The 16,612-nt window shown below is 34.4% G+C and overlaps 2 protein-coding genes and 1 long non-coding RNA gene across 4 annotated transcripts; 1 reads left to right on the top strand and 2 right to left on the bottom strand.

Moving 5' to 3' along the window:
* Positions 1-2,634: 2,634 nt before the first annotated feature.
* LOC134282983 (uncharacterized) lies at positions 2,635-6,130 on the bottom strand. Of its 2 annotated transcripts, XR_009995401.1 has the most exons (4): positions 5,835-6,130; positions 5,624-5,747; positions 4,673-4,744; positions 2,635-2,651 (listed from the first exon to the last, which is right to left on the bottom strand). It is a non-coding gene; the product is annotated as an uncharacterized LOC134282983 (long non-coding RNA). The 2 variants fall into 2 exon arrangements; XR_009995400.1 differs by lacking the exon at positions 2,635-2,651 and having other exon boundaries at positions 4,472-4,744.
* A 40-nt stretch (positions 6,131-6,170) lies between these two features.
* On the bottom strand, positions 6,171-8,217 carry LOC134282985 (uncharacterized). Its single transcript, XM_062765410.1, has 3 exons — positions 7,925-8,217; positions 7,413-7,534; positions 6,171-6,624 (listed from the first exon to the last, which is right to left on the bottom strand). Exons 1-3 carry the CDS (start codon positions 8,038-8,040, stop codon positions 6,500-6,502), a joined length of 363 nt encoding a protein of 120 aa, XP_062621394.1. The 5' UTR covers positions 8,041-8,217; the 3' UTR covers positions 6,171-6,499.
* LOC134282986 (uncharacterized) lies at positions 8,081-9,471 on the top strand. Its single transcript, XM_062765411.1, has one exon. It carries the CDS (start codon positions 8,083-8,085, stop codon positions 9,469-9,471), a length of 1,389 nt encoding a protein of 462 aa, XP_062621395.1. The 5' UTR covers positions 8,081-8,082.
* Positions 9,472-16,612: the final 7,141 nt, after the last annotated feature.

Below are 16,612 nucleotides of genomic sequence, written 5' to 3'. Positions count from 1 at the left end.
ATATAATGTAATATTGTCATATATTTTGATTTTGCTTTATTGTACATGTACATAAACGGTGTTTATGCATACCAAGTACTGCTCCGAATGCACGTCCGGCATTCTCCCTTGAGGCATTATTTACATAGCGACGGACACAGGTTTCCATAGTTACTCGTCTATGGTTTTTCCTGGGCGGTTTTTAATGTCTTTGATAGGGGTATAAGGCATAGCATGTAACACATAGTTAACCAAAACATTGCAGTACTTCATTGTTCACATACACAAAATGTATGCCTGTTTGTTATGAATTGTTATTAAATAAATGCCAGCTGCTCCCACTAAGCTAGCCTGGCTTACAGCTTAAGTGTTGTATTAATTGGGGTGTAGTCTGTCAAATAATGAGTGAAGATTATACGTAAACAACTTCCAGTCATTTTTGTACAATGATTTTTTTTAATCTTTTTAAAGAGCTCCACAATTATCAAAGGGAGATAATTCAGTTTCAAAGTTAATGTCAGCTATTTTAATCAAATATTTCTCATATTTATAGAGAGAATACCAACAAGGTTTTAACATGCCTTTTAAAATTAGATGTTATATTTCTTATTTTTGTTAGTAACATGAATTGAAGTAGCCGCATTTCATTAAAAAACTTTCCCAAATATTGCATTTTTTCAGAAAAAATCAACTTTAGACACCGTTTCCATGGTAACTACCCAACATTCATATGATCCAACTATATTTTTCGAAGTAGTTTATGAGGTGGTACTTTCCAGCCAAAATTGAAAAAAATCTGTGACTATGCGTGCCACAAAAGTTTAAGTGGTTACAGAGAATGGGTATTAACACCTCTTATTTATTTTCGAATCCATCTGAGATAATAGGGTTAGTTTTTAAATCTAATTGAGAGATAAGGGTTAGTATTTAAACCAGGCTAAGAGATAAGGTTTAGTACTTACCCCCCCCCCCCCCCCTTACCGAGAGATTAGATTTAGTTTCAAATCTACTTAAGTGTTTAGGGTTAGTTTCAAACCCACTTGAGAGATTAAAGTTAGTTCTCGAATCCACATGAGAGGTCAGGATTAGTTATCGAATCCGCCTGAGAGATAAGGGTTAGTTCCAGAACCCACTTGAGAAATCAGGGTTAGTTATCAAACATAATACATTGAGGCTATTCCTCTATCCCACCTTGGGGTCAACCCGTCGACCTGTCAAACAGTCGACCTGTCAACCAGTCGACCTGTAAACCCGTCAGCCAGTCTACCAGTCGACTTGTCAACCCGTCAAATTTGGCGTATGAAGGCATTTTTACTGGGACTACGTATCCATATACCCTAGTTGCGCCGATTATGGATTTCCTTTTGCAGGTTGTACCAAGGACAAATAATTGTAAATACAATATGAATTGCATATAATTAGAAGAGGAACTTTAAAAATTGATCCGTGTTAATAATAATATCATGTATTGCCTTTTGTGAAGTATATTTCAAAACGAAAGAAAAATATTTTTTTAAGATGTGACGCACATGATCAGTACTTGAATTATAAACTTAATGCAAGATTCTAAAACAAAAACACTGCAACTGTTTTATCCCTCAAACCTTTAAACACCGAGTTTGGGTTATACTTCTACTATAATAACTAATCTCTGTTTGTAGGGAAGAGTATATTTCAACTTGCCTAATCAATATTTTAAAACGAAAGTAAAATATTTATAAAGATAATTAAAATTTATTAACTGTACTCTACTGTACTCTTTTAGGGTGAATCTAAATGATAAAAGTAAATTTATACCTATAATGAATAGTGACGTTTAAGTTAAACACTTACTGTTACCATGAATTTCTGTTTCTAGGGACTAATCTTTGTCAACTTCCGTTACGATTGAATTAAATGTATAATAATAAACATAGATAAAAATAGATTTCATTTAACTGGTTGAAGTTCAAAATGTACTATTTTGAGATAATTCAATGTTAACGCAAGCATGGTTAGAAATATATTCTTTTTTAATTTCAATAAATTATATGTCTGATAAACGCTACACAGCTAATTGTGCCACGTACGTTTCACGTATGTTAAACGTATGTGACACGTACGTGACTTCACGTACGTTTTCCATGAAAAAGATACCACGTATGTTATACATACGTTTTCACACGTGTGAATATCATGTGTGTCACATATGTTAAACGTACGTATTGCCCACCATACGTTACACATATATTGCACACGTATGTTATTCATACGTTTCACATATGAATAACGTATGTGCAACGTGTATGTAACATATGTTTCTCATAACATGTTTAATGGGTTTATTATTTGCACTGCTCATATAGTAAATGTATGAATACCATACAAAAATGTGTCAAACCATGGTTAAACACATGTTTTGAACATTTTTTTCACATATTGTAAATGTTGGTGAAACAAAAATTACGTGAAATTTAGATATTCAATTCATGCATTTGACATAATTTCCCTCAAAGGCATATTTTCTTTTCATCTGTTGAATGATCCACTTTCTGGTTATCCTTCACTTTAAATTTCCTGATCCTTAATTGCTCTTGAAGCAATCACAACAAAAGACATACTTAGAATTAAACCAAATTTAGTGTAGAGTATGTTAATTAACATCAATTCATTTTTCTCCAGTTCTCTTTTGCCTGTAAAGAAAAAGAAAATATTAGATGCATGGAATAAGGGAAAAACCCATTTTTTCCCCTGAACATTATTATTATCCTGATATTAATCCTGGTTGATTCACTGTATAACTTAAATATAAATACTAAATAATTAATTTTTTAGTATTCATAACCATGATCTTTTAAACTATTTTTTTCACTATATCCTCGAATATTTACCTTGTAATTCTCTTATCTAAAATTCATTACATAGCATTGATTTGTGCGTGAACTCGGAAAAAAAAATGTGTTTGTACATACTAATACCCCATATGCCAGCTTATGGTTAAAGTTTCCCAAGTGTAAGTCAAACTCCAAAGTCAAGGTCAAATTGTTGACATCCAAGGAAGGACTTGTCACAAAGAATAAATCTGTGAAATATGAAAGCCCTACTACTACCAGCTCAAAAGTTATGATCAAAGTTATAAATTTTTTTAAACAGTGGGTTAAACTAGAAGTTCAAGGTCAAATATTTTAATTTATACCCATTGAAAGGTCTTGTCACAGTAAATATACAAGTGAAGTATGAGAGCCCTTGCACCAACTGTTCAAAAGTTATGGCCAAGATTCAAGTTATGAAACTTTCTTAAAACTTAAGTTAGTCACAATCCAAGTTCAATTCTAAAGGTTAATTTGGTGTACCAATACAAAAGTATTGTCACAATGAATACCCAGGTCTGTGAAATATGAAGGCCATACTTTCACCCACTAAAATAATATGGCCAATGTGAAAAAATTTTGCAGACAGACAGACAGGGCAAAAGCTATATAGATGTACCCCAGAATCTTTGATTACAGGGGTATAAAACTTATTCCTCATTGTCATGAACTTAGTCTTTTTGCTTTCAACTTAGGAGCATTCTATAGATTTTCAATGAATCAATGCATTTTCAGTTTATGATTAATTAATAAAGCTGTGCCTTTACATCTGATCCACCTACCCTGGGGCTATATGAATTTCATAATTTTAGTAAGACTCAATGCTTATTAAAATCTTGCTAATAGTTTGCTTGATGTCCAATCAAAAAAATACAATTTTGAATAATTTTGATGGGTACCCGGTTAACCCCCCCTTAGTTTGGGTGGCAGTGTTGGGAGGATGCTGTAAATGCTAAAATTTTACCAGACAGAGCACAGTGTATGACGATGGACAACTGGAAACCCAAGGGCCTTGAATTGCTCTTCTAATAAATTGTACAATCTATTACTAGTATTTGAAGCCTCCATGTTTATAAGACCCAAAATACATCAACCAAGAAAGTTCCATAATGATTCATAGCCAGTTAGGACTGAAGATATTTCAATAGAGCTATAAAATACCATAAGTAGGTCATGGTGACCTACTTTTTGGTCGACATTTTCCAAAAACCCTAGATGCCTCAACTCACAAAGTTTAACAATTCTAGGCCAATACAGACTTCTTTTGGTTTTATCTTCCTGTTTATCTCCCATTGCATAAGGGTCCAAACCCTAATTTTAGTATAAATGGTAGCCCTTGGACCAAGGATGCTCTGTGAAAATTTGACAATGATTGTCCAAGGGGATCTTGAGTTATGGCCCACATTCTAAAAAGTTTATGCACACCGCACAAATGGCCATAGCATTAGCTCTTTGAGCCTTTGGCTCAGAGGAGCTAAAAACAGTGTTCATGTACACCTATTTACTGGCTATAAGGACAAAAGCTAGTTTATCGTCCCCCAAGACAACAACTATTCCCCAAGATGCAGCTGAGAGAAATAGTTTGCTGTTGAGGGAGATGATAAACAAGCTATTTTCCGAATAGTAAGTAAATAGTTGTTTTATTATGGCACCTGATCCCACCTCTGATGTTTCGGGGGTCCGTGTTTGCTCTGCTCTTATTTTGTATAGTTTTATGGACTTTGAGATTGAATACTGTTCGTTATCTCCATATTCTTCTATTATATACTGAAGCTGACTTAATTATATGTAAGGTCCGATCTGGATAAAACCAGAAGAGTTACAAAATGAAAAATTGAACTTACCATCTGCATTAATCTTTAGCTTGGCATGAACTCATCTGTTTTTGTGTGTGTTCCAAGTGTATACTTTTTGTCCTTGAGGTTAAAAAAAAATATATGTTAAAAAAAATAGACAACTTTCACATTAAATTTACAAAAGTTATTCCCCGTTGCGGGGTCAATCCAGCATAAGGCCCTGTTTTTCCCTCTGTAACCTTTCCAAATTTATTGGTCAGTATCTTAAAAATAAAATCTGTAATGAATAATTGAATATCGTTCATTAAGATTTTCATGTTGCCCCAAACTTCGGCAATACATGTACCAGTACAGATCTAAATAGTCCAATAACGTTTGAAGATTGAAAATAATAACAGGTAACTTACAATGGACAAAGTGGGAAAAATGAGAGTTATGCCGACAAGGGGAGATAACTCTTAGTGGTGTGAAATTCGTCAAACTTGATTGCATTTCAAATTTTACATGAAAAGCTTCAAGTTACATGTAGTATTTGCAAGTCTAAAAGCAATATGATCAGAAAATCTGATTCCTTTATAATTAAAAGTATTACTGCATATTCAAGATAATACTGGTTAAACTTTAAGAATCTGTTTTGGAGTCCATTCTAGGCATTTAGGTGTTTACAAAGATGAGCTTCAGTCACCATCCTGGAATGCATGTCTAAAATCACATATAAATTCTCAATCTCAAACACAATTTATATTCATAAGGATTAAAAGGGCAGATATGTAAAAACAAAACTGTTACACCATTATTGCACTCAAAGATATTAATGTCATTTACCATCTAATGTGATGTTTTATCGATAAATACTGTAAAAAGAAATAAATTCAGGGAGTGGAACTTTACATCAAATACTAGTTGTATGTTGTTTCTTTTTTATTGCATCTTATTTGTTAGGTTAAAAAACATTTTAAATAAATACTTAATTGTTATAACAGTACTTTTAAACTTCACCTTCATTTAGATGTAACGTGCCCGTGTTGATGGATACACCTGGGTGCTGACCAAGACAGCTCACTGCCTCAACATGGTCAATATTTTCTGTTTTTGGTAACCCAAGTCTCCATTATGTAATACACTGAAAAAAAAAACCACCCCCCTTAGTTTACATGCAACACACAGTCATAAAATAATTAAATAATTGTTGATTTTATGCATTCCTCACCTTTAGCTAGGCCCTAGAACTTGCAGACGTCAGACTTCTCTTTCCAGTGACGTCACTGGTAATGTACATGTAGTACATAAATGGAGGCTGGAAAATTCCGGAAGGTATATTTTATAAGTTTTATACGGACGGTACCCACTGAATATGTGATAATTATCTAGATGAATCATTTACTCCCTTTTGAGATTTGTTGTGAATTTATCATGAATTTCTTTCTTTTTTTTTAAATATATTTTTGCTCTTGAATTCGGATTGATTATATCTACCGATGACCGAGTTCAATTTTATGTGCCTCTACCGATGTCCGATACACATGACGAGATTGGAGAAAACTTTGTTTATGGACAAACACCACTAAATGTTTTCCCATAGACTTCCATACAAATTCCAATCACTGTCACTTATTTATTTAATCAATTTTAAAAAAATCAGTCACTTTAAAGCAAAGTCCAACACCTCTTCTTCAAAATTCCACCACGAAAAATATACACTGCCGCGGCGTTTTTCCTTTGAATTTTGGCCCGTTTCCAACTGGTGTAGATCCGCACTGAATGAAAGTGTCCAGTAAAATATCACCCCTCATCTCAAGTCTTCCTTTATAAGTCCTATATCCTTTTACATATTCTAATAAGTCACATCTCATTTTTGTCACTTATATTTCACTGTCAAATTCCACCACAAAGATTTTCGGTTAATGACCAATCAGGACTCCTGTCAGCTTTTCTCCTCCGCTCAATGTTGGGTGTCCAAAATGGCGGCCCCCTGTACCTAGGCAATTCTGGTGTTTTTCCTATAACCAAAAGGATAACAAAGTGAAAAAGTGGCCATTTTGACATTTTTAGATAACATGTATATTGTACATGTAAAATATGTAATATGAAGAAATTACATGAAAAAACATGTAAATTATGACTGTCTATTTAATGTACCCCCTATAAAGAATGACTGCAACTGTGATATGAAGACGTATTGAAAAGTGAACTTCGTATTGACTTTTACAGTGCTTATTCAAATAAAATATGTAATTAACTGACTAAAAGTGTTATTTCTTATGTTTTGAAGAGACTTTGAGGGATTACATGTAATTTTCACATTCCGGGTATATTGTACCCGGTTTTAAAAAAATGGCCTAAAAATCACAAATTATTGAGAAAAAATGTCTTAAACATGTATTTAATTTTACAATTCAAAATGAAATCACTAAGCAGCTGACGGCCAATTAAGAGAAGGTTATCAAAAGAGATGAGAAGTAATTTGATCTAGAACTGTTGTTTCTCTATGGCAGTAAAACTGTCACTACCCCCTTCAATACACCTACATTTTGCAGTGAGGGTTGCTGGCTAATTCCTATCATGATAATAAATTATTGCACGATAACACATTAACTTGACATGATGCTGATAGAGCAATGGAAAAAGCACATCACAAGTGAATTTCACTTCAGACAGAGTATCCATAGTAAAACTTTAGGTCATTTTTCAAAGATGGGGAGATTTAAAAAAGGGAATAATTACTGTTTTAAACAAAAAAATGTGCCTCACAACAAAGGAAAATTACTTAAAAAAGAAGAAAACTCACCTGCACCATTCACAAGAGTAGACCGGGAAACCCTGGAACTGGTCAGACATCCACCCTCTGTGAGTGAGGAGCAGGAAATGATGCTGCGGCCTGGGTGCCACCGGTTGCTGCGGCCAAGACCCCTGAAACAGAAGGAGAATCCTGAGGTTTTGACGCAGGCCGAAAACATGGGGTAACGACTCTAGTTCTTTAAAATTTATTGAAATTTAATAAATGATACAATTTAACTAAATTAATTAGTAAATAACTTTTCTACTTATTATAAAAGGCCCATATAAGGCCAGTTTTCCTGAAATTAGGGGTATACCTAAGATCCTGTCAGATTAATAAGCTTAATTAACTCAAAATTAATTAATTCTCTAAATTATAGTAACAATCTTTAAAACTGAACATTTATTTGAGGAAAAAAGTTACAAAAGCAGATTCTTTAGACTGTGATGAGTCTTTTGTCTCAATTCTGAAAACAAGTATAGACTAAGGGGAGTAACTCTAATTTCTGAAAATGAACTTACCTGGCTAGGAAGTGATCAGGTACAAAACTGGTTTCAGCAGCTGTGATACAGACTCCCACAGACTGGTCCATCTCGGAAAGACGAGCGAGATGTTCAATACAGCCTTTAAAGAACATGGGCGGACCAATCCTGGCTGTGATGGCAGACTGACCTGGGACATGGACTCCGAGGACAGGCGTGGCCTGGGTACTCGACTTCGGCTAAAATGCAGCAGGTGCCCTTATGTGTCCGAAATGCACAACCTCTATGAGGAAGTGCAAACTAACTCAAGGGGAAGGAAACCCGCAACAGTCAACTATGGCCTTCAAGTAGGTCTAAGTCAAACCCCGATTGGCAGTTCATCTCTGCGCAAAATTTTTATGGCCACCAACACTCCACCTCCAGCCGAGTCTTCACTACAAAAGACAAGTAACACCGTCATGCAAAAAGTAGTCACCCTTAATAAATGTGATATGAAGGAAAGATGCAAGAAATTAGTTAATATTAATAAATTGCGGGGGGCACCAAACCCAAATAACATAGGAATACAGTGCGATGGGATGTATAATAACCCTCTCTACTCTGGGGTGGGGGAAACCCCCTTCCAGCCTGCTACCCAGACCGTCTTCTCTCTTGCAGAAGATGTGACCAGTAGTCACGAGATAATATCCCTAGTGACCAAAAACAAGATATGTCCCGAGGGTCAGCACCTCAAGAACAATCCAAGCCATGTGTGCACTGAGCAGACATGTGGGGCAAATATACCCATGACACAAAACATTGGTGACGAATTCACATGGGCCAAAGAGGGCATACAAGACCTTCTCAAGAATGATTTAAATGTCAAGGACATTACATCTGACCCCGATAGTACAATATTCAAGGCCGCAGAGTCTTTGTATGCGGAGGGCAAACTATCGGACGAACCGCGACATTTTGTCGACACTCGGCACCTTGCTGAAAATGTCAGAAAGGCCATTAAGAAAGATGAATCTTTACAGAAAATTATGCCCAAAAGTACTAAAGCTGAAAGAACCAAACTGCTGCATAACTTTGCTATAGATTTTACAGACAGATGCACTGGTGAGATAAACCAAGCTCAAATTAAATGCACAGGTCATGCAAGCAAAATTAAGAAGCAACTCTCTTATGTGAGTGATGCAATAATTTGCTGCTACATGGGTGAACATGCTTTGTGCAAAAAACACTCTTTAGTATGCAAGGGTGGAAAGAGAAATTGGCTCACTAAAAGTGCTTACCTTGATGGAAACTTCAAAATTCCATACTCCAGGGCCAATGCAAGGATTCTCCAGACCTGCGTCAACAGGCGGCTTGCCCCGTCAGTCCTAGACAAGTCCATTCTTAATACCAATACACAGAAAGTGGAGAGCTTCAACAGGCGTCTAAGGCGCTCACTGCCTAAGAATGTCACTTTCGCACGCAACTTCCACGGTCGGGCGCACAGTGCAGCTCACAGTACAAATAACGGCCCGGGGGAATCCATCAAGGTCTTATGTGCTGGTGTGGGTGCCCCCATCCCAGAGGGGGGAGGGTTAGTCAATCTCTGAAAAATATTCAAAATACTTATGAAAGGCAAAAAATATATCAGAAATCAAAAAAATATAGAAATACTAGAGTAATTAAAAGGAAAAAACTGTATAAACTTTATGAACAGCATCAGGAGGAAGTAAATTACAGAAAGAATATGATGTTTTCAAAGTCAGTTAAAGACCAAAAATCTCAAAATTTAAGCAAAAAAAATGAGCACAGCTATTCAAAACCCCTAAATAAATGAAATAAAATTTACATGTAAACTATAATTACATATAATGCACCAGGGCAAGTGTGACTTGCTGCACAGCCCCTGAGACTGGCAGTGATTCCTCTCCTGGTTGACAGAGTGGGACTCTAACACCAAGTGCTGGGGGTTCACACATAGCTTATTGTGACACAGGTGACTGCACTCTACATTGTCACGCGGAAACTGACTCCGTGTCTGTTTCCTGTCGACCATAAGGGCTACTCTGTGTGCCTTTTCCACCTTTCTACCCTCCTCTGGCCAGTAAACAGTTTGTAACCCATAGCCAGAGGAGGAAATCCTACCCCTCCAATACACACAAGTGTCCCCCTGGGGGCCCCGCTCACTTTTAACATGTAATTTTTTTTTTAAATTCTCAAGAAATGCATCCATTTTATAATGAAAATGACAAATGGCGCCTAAATTGCACTATTTTCTTACACTTACCTTATAAAGTAGTTCTTGCCTTCTTTGTATAGGACAAACACCACTAAATGTTTTCCCATAGACTTCCATACAAATTCCAATCACTGTCACTTATTTATTTAATCAATTTTAAAAAAATCAGTCACTTTAAAGCAAAGTCCAACACCTCTTCTTCAAAATTCCACCACGAAAAATATACACTGCCGCGGCGTTTTTCCTTTGAATTTTGGCCCGTTTCCAACTGGTGTAGATCCGCACTGAATGAAAGTGTCCAGTAAAATATCACCCCTCATCTCAAGTCTTCCTTTATAAGTCCTATATCCTTTTACATATTCTAATAAGTCACATCTCATTTTTGTCACTTATATTTCACTGTCAAATTCCACCACAAAGATTTTCGGTTAATGACCAATCAGGACTCCTGTCAGCTTTTCTCCTCCGCTCAATGTTGGGTGTCCAAAATGGCGGCCCCCTGTACCTAGGCAATTCTGGTGTTTTTCCTTATTGTTTTTAGAGTAAATTTTAAACCAATGCGAACTCATAACATCATGCCAGACATGAAAATGGACGTAAGGTAAACAATGTGAAATAAATTGAAACATTAGATACGCACACGACAAGTCAACAACGCACACACATGTATGCTTCAGTTGTGATCTCATGGTCATTGGGTTTAAACAAACATCAATGTTTATGTCAAAAAAAGATATTTTAGATTTTAAAATATATAATTATTAGTTTGATAAAATACATGCAACTTCTGATCTAAGGACATGTTATACATATTATAAGAAGGATTTTATAGATGGTCATATCACTATGATTGCTCTTCTTCCTGAATAACAGGTTAAGCCCTAAGCATTGCTAAGTGCCTATTGATTGTTATGTTAAATAATATCTTGATTAGTTCTCCAAAATCACTTAAACTATTAAGGTAAAATAGTTAGTTGTGGAAGTCAGCCATACTTTTATACAAAAAGTTCCTGTATTTTAAGCGAAATTATGTATTCCCTAGCACCAATAAATATTTAACGCATTGTTTTTTTTTTCTCTTTATAGCAAAAACTAAATGATAATTTGATTAATAAATTAAATTTGAAATAAAATAAAAAGGATTAGATTTATAGTCAAGCTACATTTATCATACATGTATGTAATAGTATGAATTTACAAAATATACAGCCTTCTCATTCTCAAACATAGGTTTTCACACACATGTAAAACACCTTTTTAAATGCATATGTAACACGTGCCTGATAATACACATACTATATTCATCAACATATATGTAATGAGAGCTTTAGAAAAACAAGTTAACCATAATTTATTTATGTACATTAGTATATTTAATGTGTGGTTTATAATGCACATAAACTACATGTATATCGTCTTCCCAAGTCCAGAGTTTCTGATCCGCTCCGCTCCACATAAACCCTTGACTGAATAGGCTAAGTTTCACGGGGCTAGAAATACGTTCTCTGAATGGCCTCATGCAAGTTTTTATAAACCAATCAAAATCATTGTTTTATTTAAACTGAAACTACATCGTAACCATAAAAACACGTCAGTTTTAGTCCGAAGGATAGTGTATTTTTCATTAGATAGCCCTTTTAAAGGTTTGTCTCAGTTTTGTAGTTGAGTTATATTGAATTTATTACCGACTACCAATATTATCTCGAATTCCCTGTTGAATTCGTTTACTCTGATTGGCTAATAGCAGAGGTCAGGAGAGTTCAAAATATGTAATCTCACTAGATGGCGTGACAGTAAACCCCGTCAAACTTAGCCTATTCGGTCAAGGGTTTATGTGGAGCGGAGCGGATCAGAAACTCTTGACTTGGGAAGATGAAACTATATTATATACATGACATTTGTGCTTTATAAAACACATGTAAACCATGAGTTCATTAACGTACGTGTAACATGTGGTTGACTATACACATGTAAACCATGTGTTCATTAACATACGTGTAACATGTGGTTGACTATACACATGTAAACCATATGTTAATTAACGTACGTGTAACATGTGGTTGACAATACACATGTAAACCATACGTTTATCAACGTACGTGTAACGTATGGTTGCACATAACATATGTTACACGTACGTTTCACGTACGTAACACATACGTGTATTCCAAACATACGTTTAACGTACGTTATGTGAAACGTATGTAGTCACACATATGTTATACGTACGTTGTACCACATACGTGAAACGTATGTTCGTAATACACGTATGTGATACGTACATTTCACATACGTGATACATGTGTTATGTGCAACCATATGTAACACGTACGTGGCACAATTAGCTGTGTAATCTACGCTATTTCTGGTAAATTGTACATGGAAACCTGCGAACTCAAAAGTAAAAAAAAACAAAATCTGGAGGCTTCTTCTGTTCTGATTGATGACATACTTACAAAGAGGTTTTCATTGGCTGTTGTTATATCTCGGTGACGTGTATATATTTAAATAACATTTGAGGCTAGCCCAAACAAAATTTTTATAACCTCTATAAAATTTAAAAAGAACTTTATCTAGGTCAAAAATAATATTTTGACTAATGAAATTCATTTAGTCCAGTTATTAGAGATAAGAACCGTCGAACAGGAATTGTTTCAATGAACTTTTAAAAATTCAACTTGGTTAATAAATGTACCATGAGCTATGTTTATAAAAGAAATGAAAAGAAAGTGTCTCGCAGGAGACAAAACAAGCCTAACAGAAACAGACGTGCTGCTAGTAAAGTATGTTCTTGGTGGTACCTGAATGGATATTTGCTTTTTATTATCGCATCAAACATAAAAAGTGTGTTGTTTTATTTTGATTATAGAAATAATCTTTATTTAGATATTGATTACACATGCATAAAATTTTCATTCAAATTTTGACTGAACCGAAATATATGATTTATTTTGTAAACAAAAAGGCAATTTTGATTGATAAAATTTAATATTTCCCTGGCATAAACATTATCAGCCTTTCCCCCCCCCCCCCTCCAAAACCATCTGATTGCACACATAAGTACTCTGAAGTTGACATCAAAAAGATGCTTGAGTTTCTGATTGACAATATCTAGGTGGTGTTTGGAGTCCAGGTATTCCAACAATTTCTGGAAATTCCCATGGGTACAAATTGCGCTCCGTTTTTTGCAGACTAATATTTATATTGATATGAATCAGAATTTATGCAAAATCTTACGCACGAAAAGAAGAAAACACTTCCTGTGGACTTCAACTCGAAAATTTAGATATATCGACGACTTATTCTCAATTAATATTGATAATTTCCATTTGATATGATATATCCTGGTGAGCTTGAAATAAAAGATACCCCCAGAGTCCGACACGTTTGCTTCATAATTGGATATTTTACTTGAAAAAGACACTAATGGTAATCTAACAACCAAGCTATATGATGAACATTGATTACTTTAACTTTTCTATCGTCAACTTCCCTTACAGCAATATACATTCATCACCTGCATATGGAATATATATATATATATCTCAGTTGATTCGATACGCAAGAACATGCTCTATGCAGAATATCAGCAGTCTCGTTTAATGACATCGTTAGTTCTATGGTCGATACAATGAACTTGTCAGCACAATACAATTTATCATTGAGTCAAAAGCTGACTGACGTTTTTCATACCAATTTTTAGTCCATTATTTTTACACTGAATTGACGACAGATTCTTTTTCTTTCTGTAATTTCCTGATCATGACAAGGAACCCACGGCGGATTTGACCGGTCAGGAGTTGCTGCTCACTCACCATGGCACCTGATACCACTTCTAATGCTAAGGAGGTCCATGTTTGCTTTACTATTATTTTGTATCTTGTTTAATGGACTTTAGAGATTGAATACTGTTCATTATCTCGATATCCTTCTTCAGAAGAATATTGGTAATATCTCACTTTAGAATTATTTAGAAATTAAGAATTATTAGATGTGTTTCCCTTATACTTATTTATAGCTATAAACTTTGAGAGGTCAGTGACCTATGGAGTGACCCGACAATGAGATTGTGGATAGATTTATTTTTGGGTAGAACTGGTCATACAAGTCTTTGTGTCCAAGAGGACCATGTGTCTTTTTGGTGATTCCCTGAGTTTACTATTTGGGGGTTCAGTTGTCACTACATCTATATTTTCATCGAGCCCCGTACTTCAAGGATCTCAGGTCTGTTGTTATATTATTTTGTATGATTGTGAATTTGTATGAAAATGAGTGAAAAAGGTGTTAGAACGGTGATTGAAAGTTTGAGAGGTTGTGTACGTGTGTAAGAAGAATATGGAAATAACGAACATTATTCAATCTCAACGTCCATTAAACAAATATACAAAATAAGAGCAGAGCAAACACGGACCTCCAAAACATCAGAGGTGGGATCAGGTGCCATAAAGGAGTGAGCATCCCCTGCCGACCGGTAACACCCGCCGTGTGCTCGTTGTCATAATCGTTGTTGTAAATGAGAAAAATAAATATTGTATATGACATTTCCCTCTGATTCAGTCATAAAATTCTATGTATGTAGGACTGAGTGAAATGAATAAATAAATGTAAAGTTGTAAAACTAGTTTGTAAACAACTATAATGTTATTTATCATAAAATTAGGAATTTTAGTTTTTATTTCATATAATTTAAATAATCCATTTCAATTAAAGCAAGGGTATTTTTCATTAAATTAATCAGTTATCATTATTAAAGATTTTTATATCAGCTAAGGGAGATAACTCATATTTATGTATTCTTTCTAGGACTGACATGCATGTGTATGCATATGCGGTAGTACGTAACATCAAGACCTTTTGACCATATTGAAGGTAATCTATGTGTTTTGTGTTTGTGTTTGTCTATTATATGCATGTATTGACAGAACTTTATTTTGAGTATTTGTCTTGCATGTTTACATTTTGTGTTGAAAATCATTTCATTTGTATTCAGTCCAATGCATAAAATATTATTTCTGTGTATATGTTCAGGAATATAATATGATTCTGAATCATTAAAAAACAAATATGATTATAATAAATTATTTTGACTTTCTTTAATTTCAAATTACTCATTTGTCAAAGGAATTATTTTTATGCTGAATTGATCTGTGATAAAGAAGTGGTAAATATTTTTATATAAATTTAATACAAAGAGAATATGAACTATAAAGTATGCATTTGTAATGATAACAAATACTATATTTCAATTGTATAGTTACATTTTTTTTATCTTGTCTAATAATTGTAATTGTTATTACAGGGTCTACTACTACTACTTATACTTGTACTACCAACAAAATCAGCTACATGTAAAACAGAAACCATATTGTCAATCCAAGAAGCCTATCACACATTTAAGTTCTAAAATTTGATCATTTTTGTATATCTTTAAATGGAGCTCTTCTTTTTAAAAGAGATCAAAATAGTCTGAAAATGGCTGTCACCCCAGCTTCTTAAGTCTCAATCTTTACGTTGCGGGTTCGAATTTCACTGTGGGATGTGGAGACCGGTCCTTCGGAAGAAACGGTTTAAATCAACGTCCTGTGTATCGCAGTAATTGCTGGCACTAAAATGTTCGATCGCTGCTCAATGGTCCTGAATGCTGAGTAAAAGACGAGTATGAGACGAATGCCGAGTATAAGACATAACTGGTAGCTTTTCAGCGGCAGGTTTTGGCGTCTTCATATGATTGTAAAATTATCGAGAGGGACTTTGAACAACAAACAGTCAATCAAATCAATTATATCTATACGGTAAAGCTAGAATGTCATCATATCTTCCATACACATGTACTTTATTTTTTCAAGAAGACCTTTCCATTAATTTCTTTATAGATTCTGTAACTAATTTGACGTATTTAAGACGTCATAATATAAATGTGTATTATTGTAAAGAATCGTTTTTTTTCCATTTTTTCTGGAGCAATTTATGATATGTAAGCAACTACGTGAAGCGAAATAACAGAACAGACTTTTTTTCATTTTATTATTTTATGATATTTTTGGAACGAATTTGGTCTCCTTAGCACAATAAATGTTGGAAAATATGATAAAAGCTAAAATTCTAACTTCAGTACTTATCTAAATATCATTTTAAAGGACTTTTAATCTTGAATACTGTTCGTTATCTCCAAGTTTCGTTTGATGTATAAAATAAAAAGGTATACGCCTCCAGGGTGCATTTGGAATCTCTAGTAAGTTTAGTAAAAGTAAAATTTTGGTAATATTTTGACAAATTAAGGGGACATTAAAAGTAAAACTGCATTAATTTAATTTACTTTATTTTCCTATTCAATTGTGGTTTTTACTTGTTTGGAAAAAAAATGTAACTGTTAATTAACCAAGGAATACATGTAGATTCCTGGAAGACAGAGTCCTATAGAAAAGATAGCTACTACAAGTATATTCTTGTTTCCAATACCAAAAAACAACGTTTAATGACCTTTTAATTTTCTTTTAATTTCTAGGGAATCC

Source organism: Saccostrea cucullata, unplaced genomic scaffold, assembly GCF_032062105.1.
Source record: "Saccostrea cucullata isolate Sc308-1 unplaced genomic scaffold, CSIRO_AGI_Scuc_v1 ctg6458, whole genome shotgun sequence".
In the NCBI taxonomy this organism is placed as follows: domain Eukaryota; kingdom Metazoa; phylum Mollusca; class Bivalvia; order Ostreida; family Ostreidae; genus Saccostrea; species Saccostrea cuccullata.
The sequence above is the reverse complement of the archived record's forward strand: the minus strand, read 5'-3'. Positions and strand labels throughout refer to the sequence as shown.

Bases quoted from the DNA above. Each gene is read 5' to 3' on its own strand.
- LOC134282985 (XM_062765410.1), bottom strand. From the start codon at position 8,040: ATGTTCTTTAAAGGCTGTATTGAACATCTCGCTCGTCTTTCCGAGATG. The intron at 7,535-7,924 runs GTAAGTTCATTT...CTTCTGTTTCAG, and splicing joins CCTGATCACTTCCTAGCCAG to GGGTCTTGGCCGCAGCAACC. The intron at 6,625-7,412 runs GTGAGTTTTCTT...TTTTGGTTATAG, and splicing joins TACTCTTGTGAATGGTGCAG to GAAAAACACCAGAATTGCCT.
- LOC134282986 (XM_062765411.1), top strand. From the start codon at position 8,083: ATGGACTCCGAGGACAGGCGTGGCCTGGGTACTCGACTTCGGCTAAAA.